Source organism: Pleuronectes platessa, chromosome 2 (assembly GCF_947347685.1).
Source record: "Pleuronectes platessa chromosome 2, fPlePla1.1, whole genome shotgun sequence".
Taxonomy (NCBI): Eukaryota; Metazoa; Chordata; class Actinopteri; order Pleuronectiformes; family Pleuronectidae; genus Pleuronectes; species Pleuronectes platessa.
This window is the reverse complement of record NC_070627.1, coordinates 13,063,889-13,085,176: the sequence shown is the minus strand read 5'-3', so window position 1 is coordinate 13,085,176 and position 21,288 is coordinate 13,063,889. Positions and strand designations below refer to the sequence as shown.

The window sequence follows — 21,288 nt, the reverse complement described above, 5'->3', positions numbered from 1 at the left end:
CGGGGAGTCTGCATGATGTGTGATCAGAGACTGAGACCAGTTCTTGGCTTCCAGAAATGCTATATAAAGCCTGTTTTCAGACATGACCTGAGGATATGGTCCGGATTGGGTCAAGCGAGAGGTGGTGCAGCCGGGTGCAGCACACAGAGGCAGGAAGTGACGTATTAACAGCCGGTTTAGAGATTTTCTCACACCGGTGTCAGCTCTTTTCGCCACAAACTCCTGTGACACATTTGTTGGTGTCATCAACGTGTAAGACACCGGGAGATGTTTGTTTTCTTTTCGTATGTTTGCGTCACTCTCCCCAGCTAGTGTTCGTATTCTCCCGACTTACTGCAGACCTTACACTCGGGGGTGAGGCGGAAAAAGTCTGCAAATAACCCGGAGGCTCTCGCTCTCCCAACATGCAACTCTTCCGGAGAAAATCCGGAGGATCTGCGGAGTTCGGTGCATGTCTGAAAGCAGCTTACAAAATACAGAATCTTAGTTCTACAAGCCCGGGACTGACTTAACCTTGGTAAGATTGTCTCCGTACATTGTGTAGCCAGCAGTATATTCTACTTTAACCCTTCAGTGTGTGTCTTGCATTCCCTGAGTGGTTCGGACCCATTTCCATCCTACATGCAACCTTTGGGTTATTTGCATTCAGCAAATCTAAGACCCTCCCTCCCCTCCGCCCTCCCTGCTCGGCCCCCGCCCCGTGCAGGCTCCCTCCCTCCCTCCCTCTCAGCCTGTCCGGTAGGATGGGACCAGTAGCCAGATATCCGTGCATGCCTGACCGCTAGTCGACTTCCTGGATGGGAAGAATGGGACGTTTCCAGCTCCACTTTTCCTCCTCGCTTCGTGCGTCTCCCTCGGTCACGCTGACGCCGCGGATAATCACTTGAACGAAGAGCGATCGATACCGTGCGACCACTTTTTTTGTGACTCACTCCTTCCCTCCACCGCCGCCCGCGGTAGTTAGAGAAGAAGACAGCGACTGATCGACCAGCCGCCTCGACCTCCTCCTCCACCACCGCCGGCTGCCTCACTCCGGGAATGTCGCTATGTGGAAGCCCGCTGCTACAGGCGCGGTGGAGTCCGACTTCAGACGGTGAAGAAGAAGTGCGTGTGGCGTTTTGCTCCTCGAGGCGAACAACTGCCTCAGCCCGGGCTGAATGAGAATCTGAAATCTTTCTCTCCTCCATTATTACTATTACTATTCAAAGACAGCAGAGAGCGTGTGTAGCCGAGCCGCTAACCCGGACTTTGATGCCCTGTCTCCTCGGCTGCTGCTGCCGCCGCCGCCGCTGAGCCAACTCCGGCTCCACTCGTGATTTCCCCTCGGTACCGTTTCTTTTCTCGTTTAATTAAAAAGAAAAAAAGGAGACTGTGGAGAGAAGAGGAGAAACTTTGTGACCCGCTGCCTTCTTGTTGCTCTCCATGAGTGGGCTAACATGCGGAGGATACGGGAACCGAGTTGCTGGTGGATACTACCCTTAATGTTTTTAACCTTGCCCGAGCGCAGAGCCTGTCAGCCCGGTGAGTACCGACACACAACACGGGTCGGCCGCTCGTGGTTCCCCCGAAGAGAGGTCCACTGTGCTGCGGAGCTCTGGTGTAATGGAGGGGGATAAAAGGCGACTTTTGTCTGTGGGTTTGGGGGTGTCTTTTGATTTTATTTTTTTTACTTTAGCCTGGTTCCGGTAACTGTTTCCGAACCGAGCCGAGTTATAGGTCCAACTGTGACCGACGAACCTCCGTGATTTGTGCGCATGCGATTGATTGAGCAGCTGTATGAATGTGTATGTGTGTGTGTCCTCCCGTTAAACGTGCTGCTTCTCCTCCTCACACACTTATTCAACATGGTGCACACTCACAACCGAGCAAATGCACCAGAACGCTCTTCCTGCTATAGTCCCAAACTGAGACTTTCCGCTGTCTCACGTCGTGTCCCCCCGGGTTCATTGTCCCTCCGCCAGGTCTCCAGCCCGCAGCGGTGCTCTTTGTGTGTCTCCTAAGTTTCGCTCCCCGCGGCGCCGCTCCAGCTGCGGGGAGGTGCAGCCCGTGTCCGCCCGCTGTCATGTGCGGAGGTCCGGACACTGGAGGAGGATGAAGGCTACAGTTTGCGCCGCTGCCTCTCGGATGGACGTGCCTGTATGAGGGGCGATTAATGCCACTCGCGCACAAGTGCAGTCACCGCACGATGTGGTCCTGTGGGTTTGCTGTTGATGCACCGACATCTGTGGCCCCTCAGATTCAGTGCTGCTAGAGATTTAGCAGTGGGAATACAAGACTATCATTACCCCCTCTGCAGCATCATCCTAGGTATCTTGTCATATCATTAAGGCTGCTGCACCCCAGAGGATAACCGGACTAACTTTATGAATCCGATTTGACCCTTCCTTAATTCGTGGGGGTATTCCCAACTGGAGGTCACTCTGTGCCAATTATTTGCCCAAACAATCCTGAAGTGTGTGTATCTTTCTCTGGTGTTGGGGCCACTGGGGGGCCAACCTTGTATTGCTTCCGACTGACTCTGAGCCACCCTGATCTCGAATCGTAAATGTCTCCATCCTACAATAATTGTCTCTGACAGAAACCTGCGACAGAGCGAGCTGAGCTGGAAGCGTCACCAACCTTAAAACAACATTAAAGTTCCAACTCACCTCCAGTTCGCCCTGAAAAATGTATACACCCTGTCGGCCATGACAACAACTATAGATTTTTTCCGGCTGCAGAACATAACACAAGACATCGTTCCTCCTTCATGTTGGTTTTTCTTCAAGTTTGATCAGGCTCGTGCTCCACACTACAGCTCAGAAGGTGGTGGTAATGTGCCTACAAGTTGTTTGCCAACTGCCTTAAAAAATCTGAAGAGGAAAAAGATATTGCGAGTTTCTCTGAGATTTCAAGTCTCTGGAGTCACCACTGTGAAATTGTTTCCTTCAAACTGACGTTTTGGCCAAATCGTCCAGTGCGTTGTTCTAAAATTATAAGATCTCAAAGAAAATTACAATCGGCCAAGAGTTGAAAATATTGTGCAGCAGCCTTGAACTCTACAATGTGACAGATGAGATTTACCAACAACCTGCAGCATTTGACACCAAGACCGAGAGAAATATGATGCAATGAAATTATAGCAGACATATTTGTCACCGGACAGAATATGCTGCAACACTGGTCAAGTTTTCGAAAAATAATAGTTGATAATCAATTGCCTGCCAACCCTCTAATGCAGGAATACCACATAACATTTTTGGTTTACTTTACTAAGAGGTCAAAAGGTTATGCAATAGGTCAAGCTAATGACAAGTGCCGTCCGCTGGACGATCAGATTCACTTCTAGAATGTAAAGTATACAGCTATTAAAACAGGTCATTACAGTTCAACTAGGAACCCCCAACCCACATTCAAATGAATGTGACAGCAATAGGTCCAATGTACTTATTGATACTAATATCAGTCTTAAGATCACAGGTTTATCAGTCAGGTTTTTCTGGGAATTATAAGCATATAAATCAGTGGCTAAATGGCCAAATATTTTGTTATCCCTCCTAAGAAATGTATAGTATATGTATGTTTAGTCGTAGCTAGTGTGCGTCTCAAATACATTTTGAAGTCATCACCTGTCGTGTGGCACCAGTCACCCCCCATACCCGAAGTAGCAGTGATGTAACAGGAGAATGGTTTCTGTGAGTCACCCCCCTCTGCCCCAAAATCCCCCTGTTCAATGCTTCCACGTCCTCAGTTTGCAGTGTTATTGACTAGTAGCCTCACACACAAGTTTTCTCATATTGCATGTCACACCAGACCTCCGGCACACGGCAGGAAGGCAACACAGACAACCTGGATCCCCATCGATTAGCTGGTGGAGGTTTTGTCCGATGGAACGACTTCTTCGCTGCTCACATGCGTCTGTTTGCTCTTTTAGACTGGTTGACCTAAATCTTTTTAAATTTTGAGTAAACTCGTGTTTAAAAAAAGGAGGGTTCTCGTTTTCTTTCTTGAATTAATGCAAAAAAGCATTTTAAGGTGTCGATGTTGATGAAATTGGCCTAATTTCATTATATCTCAGAGAAGGTTTCCTCTAGTGTATATTTAGATGTAATTCAAAATCATCAGCCCTCGTTAGAAAAACACTCTTCATGTTTTTTTTCTCACAAATATCCTAGAATCTTTTCCCCTTACACTCACTCACACCCTTGCTACAATATTATGGTTGTTAAAAAAAAAATCTGTCGGTCCATCATTATGACATTATGACGGCATCCACAGCCATTTTTGCAGATCTGCAGTCATCATCAGAAACATAGTTTGGCAATAATTATAGAAATGCTTCCGATTACGTCACACAAGTAATGAGGAATTGATTGCAAGTTTATGGGAATTCAGCACCTGACGGGGGGGGAGGCCTTAATGCCTCCTGATACAAAGTTGTAGAATAGCTATTAGCACAGACAACAGGAGATGAACAGATTTCTGGCAATTTAAATGCTAAATAAACAACTTTTTGGCTAGTGCTTGTATGCCATATATTGCAGGGATACACTATCTTCACTCACTCCGAACGTATAGAATACTAGTACGAGAGAAAAGGCATTAATGATATTAATGAGGTCCTGATCTACTCCTGTGCCAGCAGGATGCCAGCTGTCTGGACATCACTGATGTTGGCAACAGCATCGTTATCATCAAGGTCCTCTGAATCTTCCCTGGATAATTGCTTCAGTACGTACAGTGCTGACATATGATGTTAATAACAACTTTCCCCTGGTTTTAAAATAGCTACAGCAACATATGCCCAATCTCCATCATGGATTGCCTCAGCAAACTGTTATCTGTTGTCGTTTCCACCAGATGCCTTTGCCACCCAATAAATGGTCCGATGGGGAATCACTGCCACTGTAATCACTTTTCAGTCATGTGCAGATAATTCACAGTTTATCCTCTTGCTTGTGATGCTCATCCTTTGCATATTGTTTTCGGATAAACGACTAGCTAATCTACCTGCTTGATGACAATGGACATACTTTAAATTGAGTTTTTATTGATAATTTAGTTTGGACTATAATAGTTTAAAGTGTAGTGTAGTTTAGCTTTGGAGAATGGTTGTGTGTTGTTTATTATGTGTTTATAGTGATTAACACTGTTGTGGTTTGGGTTTTCTTCAAACTGATCTCTGCTGTGGAAAAAGTGCTTCCCTTGGTGGAAAACAGCTTGTGAAATGAGCTACGTCTTATTTCACAGTTGAAGGAAGTCTGGAAAAGAACGCTTGAGGAATCACTTAAATCTATAATATCAAACTTTTCTCTTTTAAAATATCTGAAAATGTTGAGCTGGATATTTGTACAGAAATTTCAATTAATTTTTTCCAAACAAGGGAAATCTGAAATTGTTAGGGTACATGGTGAGCATTTTGTTGAATTGCTTGTCCCCTCATACATGAGGGTTTGCCAGTGGAGTGACACCATGCTCGTTTTATCTATGTCCTTGGCATTGATAGTTTTCGAATGATAATCAAGCACAATATATTGAATGAGCATAGCATTGATGATTCACCTCATTAGAAGTTAACCCTGTAACCTTTTTCTTTTTGTGCGAGATTTATATATGCTGCAATTGTCAGGAAATAATTCAATTTAATTTGTACAGCACAAACACATAAAATATATCAAAGCCCTTCACGTGGTCAAGAATGTCATAGAGAGGCCCAAAGGTTCCCACAATGAAAAACAAAAAAGGTCCCAACGTGTTTAGAACCACTCAAATTGCAATATTTTGCATAATAATAAGGTTTTGTTATCATTAACGTTCAAACACGGTCACAACCATAGCTCCTGTTTTTGTTGGCACATTGCTAAATTGGGCAGAACCAGAGGAAGGATGTCTACTGACTCTGTCACCTTCACTCACTTGTGTGCATATGCGTAAATATGTATATGCACAATAGAGGATCACACTACGTCCACAGGGAGCCTTTAACGCCAGCTAGGAGACAAAGCACGATCACCGGCAGAGCAACACAAGCATAAAGAGAAGACGTATAAATATGTTCCACAGCCTGTAATCTGTGACTCCCGGCTCTCCTAATGAAATCACAAAATAATCTTTTTTTGTGTGTATCACATTACAACAGTAATCATGAGCCCAACAGTGTGGTCTAACCTCATGTCCACTGGGTACAGCTGCACCGGTTTCTTCTAGCTATACAACAGCTCTGTCACATTTTCTGTCACGATGTAAATAGAATGTCAGAAGCAGAACATCTTCAAGCAGATCCAACACTTGGGGTATTGTTTAGAGTTGCTTTGCTGTCACGTTTGCTTCACAAGCTTACTGAATACATGTGTGCAGCTGTGACCAGTGTGGTAACAGACACTGCGTCTGTTCTCTTCTCTTCTCCTTTAATACCACACGCCGTCCTATCCTTATTTTTTTGTCTTCATATCCTGGATAGTGTGGCAGAGGAAAAACCCGAGCAGGTCTTGCCCTGCTTCAGTTATTGAGGATAAACACTATAAATCATATTAATTTTAAATATCATTTTTATGCATATTCACAAGTGAATTTCACGCTTCAGAGATGTGAGCTGCTCTGGCAAAAATTTACATTGAAGTGCAATATTTCAGTTAATCGCTGCTCACATTATTGAGAACGGTGCATTATTTCATATGATAATTACAATAATTGGACATTAATTGTGATTAAAGAGTTTATTGGTTTAACTTATGCTAATCAAGGCAATTCTTCATCACTTCATTACTGTGTGTGTTGAGTTCACCCAGTCTCTCGGTGAAGATTCTCCAAGCTGGTCACAGTGGTGTTTTAATCGTTCAGAATTACTCACAGCCCCTTCCCTCCAAATCATTTCATCTATCCGAGCAACGTCCAACCCGGAAAACACAAACACACGCACACGCACACACTCGCACATGGAAACTGGGTTTGACCGGGCTGCTTTGAAACAAGGGAGGAAACATGCTGTTGGGGGAACTAGTGCACTTATTTCCTGTGCTTCATGACAATAGTGATTAATGTCCAGGCAATAAGGCACTGTCACTGAAGGACATTCACTGCCGCTCTCAAGGACTTGGCCATATCAATAAATGTCCTGTGTCCTTTAGTCTCCACGTCCTCTTTGCCCTTAAACAGTGTTGCCGCGATGTGATACTGTGTCAGCTTTACTTACAGCTGAACTGTCAGTCAGCGCTGCCCTGTGGAGAATGGAGACAATGGAACCTTCAGGCTCCCTTTTCCTGCATTGTTTTATTGTGGGTCAACAGAGCGTGTGTTTGCTGTGTGCTCATTGTTTTTCCTTGTTCTTTTTCCTTTTTCACCTCTCTCTCACTGGGCTACATTCAAAATAGTCTTTTTTTACGAGTCAAGGAAAAACAAATTCAAAAAGTAGGCTACCCCGTCCACGAGGCTCATTTCCCTCCCCCTGTTGTGAATTATGGGCGACAATCACTGAAGATATAGGATTAGGCTGTGCATGTTTTATCAAGCTCACGGTGCTCTGTAGACTGCCAAATAAGCTTTCTGCAGGAGAGTCAAGTAGTGTTTGATGAATTGATTTTTAACCTTTGCATAAATTATAATCCTGTTGTTTTGAGCAGCTCTAGTGTGAGGGAAAGATACAAGTGTGTTTCCGTATGTAGAAGAAAAATGAATGTAGGTCACTTTTACATTAAAAGGCAGCCACTACACTGTGTGTTTAAAATGCAGTGAAACTCCAGTGTTATTAACTGTGCAGAGTAGCTGTCACTGTCTGAGCAGACACGTGTTTTGTTTAAATGGAACAGTAACACAATGCTTAAATAGAACCGAAACCATGCCATGTAAACCTGACAGCCCTTAGATCTTTGGCCCTGGCTGTTGTTTAGCACATTTCGTAAAGGAGCATCCCGGGGTATTAGTTTAATCAAACTGGATGATGCTTTGTTGGGTCAAAACTTTCCAGTCGGCTGCTTTTAAACATACTGATATTTTTTGTTCGATGTTTTTTCTGTGGCAGTTATTTTATTGTTGAGGTTGATATTAATAATGAGGAATACAAAAGATGTTAACAATATCATAGGCCCATATATATTTTCAATACAATCACCTATGTAAATATATACAGTTTATAAAATTGCAAAATTGAAACTGCTCACAAAGTAACAATAATAATAATTCATTGTTAGACACATGCATCAGTGTGATATTGGATATCACTGGTAAGCTATATCAGCTGCGTTATTTATCAGCTCTGGTCTTTACATATAAAGTGGAATTCAAATGAATAAATTCAGTAATCTAGCGAATTAACATACAATGGCAGAATAAAGGTGGATATTTTTACAGAGCAGTATAAACGATGGATATCAGGAGACCCAACTCTTGAATTCACATGAGGAGAAGTATTGTGAAGAAGAGTGTGAGTCAAAGGTCAACTTAAGAGAATACGATAGCTGCTACAATTAGTTGTTCCAAGTAACCAACAGCAAAAAGGCTCCAGGAAAGATAAATCTTTTCCAACCGATGGCTACATCAGATTTAGACTTACTTACGAGTTAGTTTGTTTAAGTGTGAAATAAAATAGGATTAAAGAAACATTTGGGCACTCGAAAAACATGCTTTTTATCAAAGGAGAGATGGTTGTATGGTAACACGTTGATCGGACATAGTGCGTCAGTTACATATTCATATAGCTTGGCGATGTATTGTTGATATTAGGAACTACATTATATAAATAGTACACGCATGAAAGTACAATAGCACACCACATATTACACTACACAATGGAATAATTACTTAGGCTTATTCATCATGAGCGTATTCTGTGGTAAATACAGACGAGTAGTTGTAATCAGATGCAGCTTGGCAGGCTGACTTTAACACCAAGTCAATACCCACTTTTCCACTCCAGTGCTAAACCCATTCCATTAATTCCTTGTTGAATGCATTTTTTTCCCACCTCGCCCTAAGTTAACACCGTGAGAGATCCGTCCCCGGGCTCTTTCCTTTGGGCTTGGACTGAGATTGATGTTCTGTTTGTTTCTCACACACACTTGGACTGTCTCTCTGGGAGCTCTCTTTATTCCTCGAGAAAGCTCTGAAACAACACTGGAATGAGGGTCATTGATATTAAACCACGTTACCAAAAAGAGGGCTAAGCTTTTCATGGTGTGGTGATGTGGTGGTGTTGGTGGACCATTTCCAGGTGCTAATTTATTTGTCTCTTTTAGACATTGTACTGTTGTGCCAAGTGATATTTTGTGATATTGTGAAAACGACCAAGGCAGCTAGTGTGAAACTTTGTTAGTTAATTTAAGAGATTTCCGAGGGAAGATATGTGCTGAGTTAGATGGTTTTTGGAGGCAGAACAGGAGTTAAGAGTCTACCCTATCGATCCTGTTGACATGCTCCCCTTTGGGGAATGCAAATGTTTCTGTTCCTCAACACACAAACATTCAACCCCTCCTAGTACTGGAACCCTAATTAACTAGGGATTTGAATACCATGGCCTTTTCCTTTTGACATTTTCATACATCAGAAAGATATTATTTCACACTCTCTCAACAAAGACAACTCAAGGTTTTATTAGACAATTAAAAGGATTTATACGTCAACACGGTCAACAGTTGAATTTGTTCAACCTAAAAAAAAAAAAAAAAAAAAAAGAAGGAAGAAAACATACCATCCAGCCATTTTCACTGGGCTGTTGTGCAAATTGCTGAGTGTCTGTTTATCTGTCAAGCTGTGGTGTGCGCTGAAGGCTTGACGGGTGCTGTGCGTTATTGTCACAGCGAATCTACACCTCACAACACTACACCTCACAGTGTTTACTGCCGCAGAGAGGAAACCGATCCCCAGGTAATCGCTAATCACTGAGGGATTCCAGAGATCGTCTGTCGCCACACTTAGTTAGCAGCCGGTTTGAGAGAAGGAGCTAGCAACCACTCTGCCTCAACAGCTTCAAGGTTCTGAAGCCGCGTGTCGCTGTCACGTTGATGCTTTGAATAGGCTTCATGGCACCTGAGTCCTCAGTCGTTGAGATGGATGTTGTTGCTTTGAGATAGAAAGAGGTTAATTTTGTATTCAGGATTGTAATCTTCATCAGTTCGTATATAAGCCTTCTAACATTGTATGCAATCATCCCGTCGATGAATAGATAGTAAATCTGTGGGGTATTGCAGTGAGTATTATGTGACAAAAGAAGTATGTCTAGCGCTTTTATGTTGTGCTCTTCATTGTGCAGCAAATCACTCTGTGTGTCAATATTTTCGTCTGGAAGCTGGAAACTTGCATGAAGGACAACACAAGACGTTTAAAGACATCATCTTGAACTGTGGCCAATTTTGACACACGCAATTTCCCCTTTTTTCCATACAAGCCTCCCGAGCTTGATTGTTTGAATATTCTTAGTTGGAATATGTTCCAATTCAAGCTCAAATGTGGAGTGGTGCTGTCAGAGGCGTATGTGACTTAGTCTGAGGGCTAGTTGGAGCACGACAGAGCAGCGTGGAGTCTCAGGCCTCAAAACTCCCATTACAGATGCACAGAAATCAGCTGCAGACACTATGGACTTCATGTTGATGTTATGGTCCTTATACCGGTTATATGGCTCTATACTATGCAGACCCAACAAAGTGGACAATTTGCAGATGATTGCACAAAGGCTCGGGACACTATCAGAATCAAACCTCATTCCTTTACTCACCACCAGCTGCCTCCATTGGTGGAAAGTGGCGCTAATTTCAGTTCCTGTTTTACTTCCATTTCTATTACTTCTTTTCTTTTGCAACTGAACGTGATTTATTTTCCCCTGGACCCCACTACTGGATGCTACAGTAATTCATAATCGCCTCTTTAGATACAAATCGGAATTAAGAGGCGCTAACTTCAGAAGGTATCTACATTACTATATCTTTAAATGCAACCTATAAGTAGCACATTTTTAAGTTATGCAGACGTGATGATTTGGTTCCTTTTTGTCATTGAGAATAATCTAAACAATGAGTATTGTGTTTTTTTGGGATCAGCATGCGTCAGGTTGTAAGAATTACATTTGCATGTTGGCTTTACCACTGAGCTGTGATGCTGCTGCTTGATCGGCCCCATTACTTTGAGTCGCAGCCAAGTGCTGCTCAGTTGAACATTGTTTTTCAGCCTTTGTTTGCTCTAGCTCTCGTGTAAATTCGATCTCATGTTTATTAGCCTTGGATGTGTTCTGCTGTGAGTTTGACTACGTGTTTGTGATGAAATCTGTGCCAATGTCGCTTTTTACTGAGTTTGACATGCAATTTTATGGCTTTCTTCTGATGGTCTGGTGTTGACAGGAATTGGATACACTTTCGCATCTCAACAGACGACCACCAGGCTGCCTTGTATTAAAGCAGGGCCAAACAAGTGTGTGAATGTGGAGTAGGCATCACCATAGCAGATGTCCTCATTTGTCATGAGTTATATGTTGGCATTGATGATGGTTACTGAAATAGTCTTGTAATCCCTTTTGGCTAATTAGTGGCCATCTTTTCATGACAGGCCAGTCGACTAACTCTAAATTTAATTGTTGTTTGAAACTCTGAACATGTCCATGATTTTAAATGTGACGCGTTTCATATTTTCGCTCTCAAAATGGGAAGGGGAAGGCAAATGGGAAAGGCAAATTAAATATTTTTTTTAAATTGTCCATGATTTATGACATGGCAATTTGAACAGTGGGAAAACAAACACTTTCATTGTAGTTGCAATTAAGTAAGGGTGGTAGGAAGGTTAATCACAAGAGCCTGAGATCATATTTTCGCTTGTTAATTTTGGGCAGTGTAGTGAAATATAAAACTAGAATGCAGGAAATGAGTAAATCATCGAAAATGGGAATACATGCGCCGTCAGTGTGCATGACTTCTCTTAGAAAAATATCAACTCCATATGCCAGGAATGATCTGTAAATTATCATAAGGTAAACAATACAAATCTGTAATGCAAGACATTGGAGAAGACTGACATTTTCATCTGCATCATTTTTATGGAACAGTCAGTTTTTCATTCATGTGTTTCTCACCTGTGTTTCAGTGTAAAATATACTTTTGGGCCTGTGCGGTTGATTTGTACAATGGGTACGCCTGTCATCACTTGTGAAAATATACATTCACATCATGGTGCTTATTGTCACAGAAATAATGAACTGCTTACAGTAAACATTACATAGCATCACACCACTAAAGAGGCTGCAGAGATATTGAGTGCATCGCTCTTCTTGGTTTTATTTATCGTTTCTAAATTCAGCCTTTAAGTATTGATTCGAATCCGACATCAAAGTGCAGTTAAAGAGGAAGAGAGGACGTCTCATTGCTTGTATGGCTCCGGGCAGGCAAGAAGAGCCTGTTTTGTAGTGAAGCATGAAAACTCCCGGTGCAGTGGTATTATTTATGGCCAACATTAAGTCCTTTTGGCTAGCATGCTGCAGGTTAGTTATTTTCCCACAGTATCAGGGAAATGTTTTCTACTGCAGCACTTTGATTTCACATATTTCCTTTTTTTTTTAATTGCAGTTGTATTACCGTTGTATTTTACAAGTTGACACTCTACCCTTTCCTCTGGAACACCCTCACAGCAACATACATTTTCATTCAGCCTGGTGGTCCCTAGCTGTGATCAGATTATTAGCCTGGCTGCATCAGTATCACGCTCTACCTGCTAGGCGTGATGGGCCCATTTACATTACCAGTAATCAGCCATCACCATTCATGAGCAACAGAAATGTGCAGGGAGTGTAATGCAGGCGCCAGAGACAGCTGAATTTATTTCTGAATCGATAACTAGACAATTCACGTGGGGCTGCGCACCGTATCCTGAGGTATGACCTCATAAGTTCTTGGCACTTAAGAGATCCAATTGCCACATTGAAAATTGAAAACCTCCCTTTCCACTGTAAATTTTCCTAACACTGTCACAGCTGTAATGTACAGTCATGTTACTGTGTGTGTGGAAATGTGTTTGACGGTTGAGGGTTGTTTATTGTCGCCTGTGCGGGGAAAAAGCTATAGCCGGTCGAGGAAAAGGTCACCTGCCCTGAATTTGTTTAATCTTGTTAATGGTTTTCAGCAGAGCCCCTTGATGCACTCAATCAGTGTGCTCTCCAGCTATTTAATGCACTTAATTCACTGTACCAGCATCGCCCCAGCACCACATTCAACAGCGCAATTCAGATTTACTGTGCAAATTCATCAGTTTTGACCAGTAGCTGTCAAACTCAGATTCAGCCCGTATGCCAAGGGCGGTTCTGAAACACTGACTTCTCCACCGGAAGACTTGCAGTGTTAAATCATGAAAGAGTTTAGTCGGACAATAGAACAATAGTCCATACCGGCCTCTTAAGAATAGAGAATAAATGCCAGGATGTATGTGTCCCCCCCTCTGACGTCTGATGATCGTTGGGGTGTTTCTCTCCTAAATGCTGGAGAACACTCTGCACGTTGAGCTTGTCATTTCTCAGAACCTCCTCTGTAACATTATAGTACAGATGATATGGATCTCCATAGTATACCTTTTTAGAAAGCGGAACACAAACGCTAAGAAGGTATTGTGTCTGAACGGAGAGTGCATCGAGAGTTTGTGGCCCGTTTGGATTTGATTAAAATGAAATGGTCTTATCCACTTCTCCAGATAAGTTTAGAAAATGGACCGCAGAGCAAGTGCGGCATAATGAGAAGTCGAGTGTGCCTCTTTTGCCCTTCCTGCTATTCTACGTGTTTGTTGTTCAAGTTCCCTAATGAAACGCAAACAAAAAGCTTTTCTATTCAGGAGGAGGTCCAAGGCTATAATGCACAAAATATATACAAGTGCGTGTCAGTTTGTGTTTGTGTGCTAGTCTGTGTGGGTTGGTCTTGAGTTTCTGTCATATCTCACTATGAAGTTGTATTTTAGGCTTTCAGCAGCCTGCACGGCATTGACAAAAACATCTCACAAAACAGTCTCTGCTCTGAATGTGCAGCAGCACTTCCTGTCAATTAACACGATGAATAAAAAGCCAGACAGGTCTTCACATGCATGCAGACACGCTCACATGCACAGTAGAATTTTTATTTTATTTAGACCAGGTGTCAAGGGAACATTTTTAAATTAGTTTTTGGAATTTTTTTATTTTATTTTAATTTTTCATTTAGTCAGTCAAAGAACAAATTTAACCTCAGACTAATGGTCTTAATTTTACTGTAATATTGCCACATTTGTCTGGCCCAAGGGTGCTGATGTCCTCTTTGCTGAGACGGCTTGTTTGCTTTCAGCTGTGTCGGCCTAAATATCTGCATTGGGATTTGAATTATTGTTTTATTATTTTTCTGAGCTGGACGGTTTAGCCCTAAGGCTCGGCTCCCTCTGAGCCGTATCTCGGGCTGATCTTGGCACTTCTCGGGCTCCTGAGGTCCTTCACACTTCCGGGGAAATCTAGCCACATCGCCCACTCTCCGAGAAATGAGAAACGCATGCACTCTCAAGATCGAGCCCCGCATGCTCCTTTTCTGTGCTGTCTTGTTCCACAGAGAGACTATCCCCCCCCCCCCCCCAAACCTTGTTTAACCACTGTGACATGAACTGGTAACCCTGAAGCGCTTGACAGACTGTGGTGAGAACTGAGCTATTTGGCCTTTAGAACAAAATGAGCATATTCAAACACGCGTTTGTCGTAAACATATCTGTTTGTGATTCCTCAAAACAGAAAGCTAAGCAGATGTCCTTGCATTTGACAGTTTGCTCCATGCATTGCAGATGAGATTGCACAGGCAGCAGCTGTCTCCCTCAGTACGCACATTTGTTCCTCATATACATAGCAATTTTGCATCAAGAGCTTGCCCTTTATTCACTCACGATGCCGGCGGAAAACGCGGCTCACTTCTTTTTCGTACGGATTCAGACAGAATGCTATCGAAGTTGTTTAGAGTATGGTTTCTCTAATTAGGACATTTAATGATATGCGTTCATTCTACTTCTAATTAAAGGACTTGCTGAGGAAATGCGTGAATTGAGCGAGCGATGCTTCCTTCTCCGTCAACAACCACTGTCAAAGTGTCAGTATGCACGTGACTGTCTGAATGTAAAGCATGCGACTGAATAAACGTCCTTCTACAACACGCTCTGGAATATGGTTGTCATTTGGAGAAACATTTCAAATAAAGAGAAGTTTGTGTCACAGAGTGATCTTTCACATTCTGCGTTTTTTAACTCCTGACTTGTGAAGAAGTGCCCAGGACACACTTTTGCTGACCGAGTTCAAGAGAACTAATATGACTTTAAAAGGAATTTGATTCACAAAATATGTCCAGCACTTTGGCTACAAGGGATTTCAGCTGATCCACTGCCAGATGTCAGTTAAAGCTTAAAAAGGTTGTAAAGATTTTTGTGAAACACCGAAAAATTGGATTATGCTACTGCACTTGTTTTCTTATGGTCAACACTATGACGGAATTGATCTTACTTATAATTATTGTGCCATCTGTGCCATAAAGCTTAGTGTTGGTCCAAAAACTAAAAATGTTTCAATGAGCCTCACCGTTGTTTTTTATGACACCTTCCTTCAATACCATGGACGTGGGCACTGTGGTTTATTTTGAGAAATTAACACATCAGCCATTTTCAAAAGTCTTAACTATGCTGTACAATGACTGCTTTTTAAAACATGTCTGTGTTTAGAAGGGAACGTCTCAGGGGTTTGGGGTAAGATGCTAATACCGATATTGGGAAGTAAATATCGATTTTATATATCGTCCCATATATTCCTTAAATTATTCCTTAAATATCATTATCAAACCCCTTATGGCAAATGTTATTGAGTTCAAATAATTAAAAAAAACTAAATAACTATAAATGAAAAAAAACACACAAATATAACCGAATATATACAACTTAAATTAGGAAGATCAAAGTTTTTGTATGTAACATAAATGCACCCATTTTATTGTGTAGTTCTACAAGTTTTTATATCTGCAAACATAAACACAGACAAACATATAAGGGTCGGTCTCTAGTCTCAATGGTGGGAGGATAACACATTGTTTCGTTTTGTTCTACTCAAAGATTTTTTTGCTTTCCCTATCCTGTGTGAGTTACGAGGTACGTTGAGATAATTTATTGCTTAAAATATTTGAGCAGCAGCACATTATTTATGATTTCAGATGTGTATTTAGATGTGCTTGTTGTTAATAGCACTCACCTCCTGAAAAACACCACCAGTCTTTGTTTAATCAAATTACATGGACATTGTAACTTAGGATCATTTTATACTTTAATCTACCCCATAATAACCCTCCTGCTGAAATGGAATTCCCATTATTGCTGTCCTTCACATACCTGATACCTAACAGTGGCGGTGAGATTGATATTTTAACTACGTCCTCCAACGACTAATGCAAGTTAAACGCTCCTGTGGTTGTTGTTAGGCTGCTGTTTTTCAAGGGCTCTCAGGGGTTCTTTGCTTGTTGTCGAGTGTGATATTATGGAACAAATAACAGGGCTTAATGGTGGTGTAGATCATTTACCTGCCCTCGGGGCAATGAAAATAGGAAAACCATTTTGTACAAGATGTTGTGCTGTAGGTGTTTGGAAGCCTAAAAATACTCGGATATGAAAAATCCTGATTGTGAAAATACCCCGAAAATATTTGTATATTAGCATCTCATTTAAACAGCTGATTAACCCACATAATTGTAATTTATCTTTTGTTTATTTGTCTGCATTTAAGATTCACACATATATGTTGTTTGTGTATAGCTTGGCTACAGTCTGTCCCAACCCGGCGCCGACTCTGTTGTCTGCTCGGCTCTATCAGAGATGCTGTGGCTTTAATCCTTTTGCCCACAGGGGATGGCTGACATGGATGAGAGTAAACTGTTGACATGGTGCTGTCTCCTATGCTCTCTGATCAAAGACGATGCAGCCCTCCTGTTTCACAACCTGCCTTCAAATATGCTCCAAGTCGCTGCCACAGAGACTCCCCCCCGTCTCTGTTTTACACTTTATGTTAACCCGTGCTCCTTCGCACAGGATTGATTCATCTGATGATAACACAGCAGCCATATATAAACTCATGCAGCCTCTGACCTCCCTCCAAGCAGTGAATTATATTTGATAAAAAAACATGGTTAAACTTGCTCTGCCATAGCAAAGAGACCATTTTTTACTGATGGTGATTATAAGTGCAAAGAAAAAAGTTTGCTTGATGTAATGCTTAGTTTAATTAATCCTCGGTAATGATGCAAGTATTAGTAAGAGCTGAGGTTCACTTGAGTGGCTGGAGGTGTGTGTGTGTGTGTGTGTGTGTGTGTGTGTGTGTGTGTGTGTGTGTGTGTGTGTGTGTGTGTGTGTGTGTGTGTGTGTGTGTGTGTGTGTGTGTGTGTGTGTGTGTGTGTGTGTGTGTGTGTGTGTGTGTGTGTGTGTGTGTGTGTGTCGGCGATGCTCACCAAGCCGACTGTGACTTGTTTCTCTGTAGCGCTGGTTTAGCTTCAGGAGTCCAGAGAGTTGTGCTACGTTCCCCTTAACCTCATGAGGCAAATAACAAGGGATACACTGTGGTTGTCATGGTTACACTCATCATGCTGCATGCGCTTATGCATTAATGGTAATCTTGTCACATACTACTATAGATTGGATGAAGCCATACACACATATGATGTGAATCTGGGTTATCTGTTATTTGCAGATATTCCTGCATGGAATATATTTAGTACATAGTTGTACCGTAATGATGTGCTGCAGCCTTTTCATTTAGTTCTTTGTGCTCTGAATAATAGAATGTTGTGAGATGCATTGGAATAGACTGCTTTGGTTTGTGTGGATGCAAGTTCAACTGTTGTGCCAAGTTGCTTGTTTTGACAGTTTTACATTGGTGGACATAGTACAGAGTGCCATGTGTATAACCCCCCCCTTATCCCCAAAAAGAAAATTGATAAAACATGGATTCTCTAAATGGATCCAACAACAGATTTTATAGCAAGTAACTGCTTCCAATTTTGTCTCTGGCAGAGTGTCATGTCTGGTTTTGTTTTAGTTTTTCCTCTCTTTCCCATTTCACGCAGACACAATCTGCCTGCCCAATTGTTTGCATCCCTCTAGCCACAGGGAGCCAATATTAGCCAGTGCATCTCCAGGTTGTGAAAACCACAGTGTGTTTTTTTTCCGTGACTGCTTAGAGAGACACAAATCGCCCTTGTTTTGCTTGTTCACCTGATTGATAATGGCCTCAGTTTAGACGGTTCCTCCTCCGCTGGCACAGGGTGCATCCATTGTGGAACATATTCTCTGTAATGATTTTGATTGTTGTAAGTCTACTCCCGCATTCTCTCTGTCTGGAGTTGTGTCTGCTTGGACAATTTGTGCTGCTGGTCTTCTCTGCCATACTATTTGCTTTATTTTTTCCGGGCAGCTTACTCTAAGAAGGTAAAGAGACATTTTTGCCCAGTAGACATGGAAACGAATGTCTACACCCCTTTTAACATACTGTCTGCATTTTACTGAATCAGGTATCCACATGGAAGCTTTGCAGGGAAGCTGTTATGGTATTATTTCATCCATGCATATATTACACATATTGATTATCCAGTCTATTTACAGTTTCTTTCCCAGAAAAGCTGCTACTGCAAAGAATTTGATTGATTCGAGCTGTAAGAGAAAAGGAGGCGTCACCTTGGCTGGAGCCGAAGCTTCTCTTATTTTCTGCAGACCTCATTATTAATTTTCATCAAGGTTTTGTGCCAAACGACGGCACCAAGTCTTTTTTCTTCTGTTTTCACTGGTTCAGATTTTGAGGCGTGGGACCGTGTCATTTGTCAGCGTAGCGAGGAGGGTAGAGGGACATGGAGATCCTGGGTGAAAGTTGTCCTTGTTAAAGTATGTTTCCTCTGGGCGATAGAGTCCTGGCTGAAAGTAGCTGCAACAGCTGCAATTTGGCAGAAGATTTGAGGCACTTTGTCTGAATGTGACTATTAAACTAAAGTGTAGAGGTATTTAAGCCGTATTCCAAAGGGGTTGTAGTTATAAGCCATTAGCAAAATAGAGCATTGATCTTAGACAAAAAACTGGAATTGGCTTAGCAATTTCAGGGTTCTTTTTAAATTCAGTGCCATTTTCTCTTTCTTTTTTATACTAGTGGAATGCCTGTAGTAAACCCGTCTGTTTGGAATGGGTTGTTTGTTTGGCTTGTGCAGATGCCGCCTGCAGCTTCCTTCTGAAACTGTAAAAGTGACCTTCAGTAATTTAGCTGTAGCAAGGAAAGACCTGCTGCTGGACTCACAGGTTCCTCAAGCTGCTCCTCCCCTGCTGCACAAAGAGCTGTTCACCTGTTTACTCAGTGAAGTTCAGTGAAGCTCGACTAAGTACGAAGAACCCCAAACCGGAGGAGCAATTATGGCTTCCGTTGTTGTGGATGCGCTGTCAGTTATGTTGATCGGTCTCAGCCGCCGCTGTTGCAGAGCATCGGTCGCCTGTTTATTCAAGGCTTATTAATAATGGAAGTATCACATGCTCAAATCGCATCACGTTAGACACTGCACATCCTTGGGCCCTTGACAATACTCAGACCAGGGATGAAGCTGATAAGATGAGCGGTTCTGGAGATACACGAGTCACAGACAGAATTAGTAGATAGAAGATGCATGGTAGCATGCATGGTAAAGAGCTTAGCCGAGACCTTTCCCACTATATCTGAGAAATGTCAAGGATGATAGCACATGACATAGTTTAAGTCTCTATCACAAGAATAGTAGGGCTGTTTCCCCAGAATTTATAGTCTCAGAAGGCAAATTCACTTTTGAAATTGCATTTCAAACAGGAGAATGGATGTTCATTGCACTGATCTCTGCTTCACTGTTGTGCATTACATCAAACAAAACTCATTTCGGTAATTTATTTTCTCACAAATTATTGATTTTGTAATTTGATATATATATGTCCAGCCTCGGGCAAAAGGGCATGAATCCCAGTCTTGCAATGTCAAAGTTGAACACATTACTCACCCATCTATCACCCCGCCATCGATAACAGTGCATTCTGCTAAGCTGCATTACGGGCGCACTTCCCCCTGCTCTGGCACTAAAAGAATGTCATTAGAAGTAAATCTAATGTGTCCTGTACAGAATGAACGGAATTCCTTGAGAGGCTAGACATGGTATCACATTTTACTTGCCCGTCCACAAAATCCACATTCAGTTGTATTGGATCGCAGGATAACTGGTTGTAGTATTTGTTATAGAAAACTTTTTAATCCCCTATGGATTTTCTGAAATCTCTCTCTTTTTGCCTTCCACAGTTGCGTCGGATGACCATCCTACCTATGCCGAAGACAGGCACCATGGGAGAACGGGCATAATGAGGGAGCGGAGGGCAGCCGGTGACCCCTACTGGTCCTACTCAGGTGAGCTCTCGTTTGTGTTTTCGAACCAAATGCCCTCCGAGGGTTGCGAGTTATTTTTGTTTACCATTTTACCAGTATAACCTTTTTTCCCTCCTCACTGCTGGAGCCTGAAAGGTTTAATTAAACATCTAGTATTGAGATAATAGTACCTGTACCTGCGTGTTTTCAGGGCTCTTAATAACTGTAATTACACTAATGCATCGGAGAGAGAGCGAGAGAGACGTTTCAAATTTGGTTGTCACCACAAATAACAAGTTGTTTTTAAAGAAAGAGTGTTCGTCAGCTGTACAAAATGTTCCCTGCGTAAAGATTAATATGTGTGAGCAATTGTACAAAAGTGTACTTCTTCAAAAAGTGATTGAACAAAAGATGACCGTGACATTTGGTTTGTGCAGTTTGTGGCATGTGTCTCCAGCAGACCTGCTCTCATTTGTACCGACAGTCTGTATCAGTAGGTTTAGCTGTTTGTGTCCTTTTTTATTTCCTCCCTCCATTATTGGTCATATGCTTTTAATGCACAAGTGATTCTAGGTATCACCCACCTCCTTAAGCTCACCTCCTCCTCTATTCCACCATTTACCTTCATAACAAAATGGGAACATTGGCTGATATAGCAGTCAACAATCAGCTCTATATTCTAACCATGGATGATTAATGCTTTTAGGCTTATAAAGTGTCCTCAGAGAACTGTTTGCATGAGTGTTGAAGTTGGAGGGTGTTTTTTAAGTGCAAGTGGCAATTGATGTGTAAACTCAGCAACTGAGTTAAAAGCCTAAGCAGGTTTTTTGTTTGTTTGTTTAGAGCAAGCACATTTCACAAAATAGATATCAAATAATTTTTTGGCATATCAATGGTCTGTGTTTTTTTATGTAGAGTATATACAGTCATTAGCACTGTATCTAATTAGCCCATACCCTCTA

The 21,288-nt window shown here is 42.0% G+C and overlaps 1 protein-coding gene across 1 annotated transcript in view; it reads left to right on the top strand.

Moving 5' to 3' along the window:
• The first annotated feature begins 731 nt into the window (after positions 1-731).
• ca16b (carbonic anhydrase XVI b) overlaps positions 732-21,288 on the top strand; it is a 93,393-nt gene continuing 72,836 nt past the window's right edge. The window contains exons 1-2 of the mRNA XM_053438961.1: positions 732-1,521; positions 20,264-20,368. Of these exons, the coding sequence (XP_053294936.1) occupies positions 1,437-1,521; positions 20,264-20,368 (190 nt within the window). The 5' untranslated portion in view covers positions 732-1,436. The remainder of the gene's footprint in view (positions 1,522-20,263; positions 20,369-21,288) is intronic.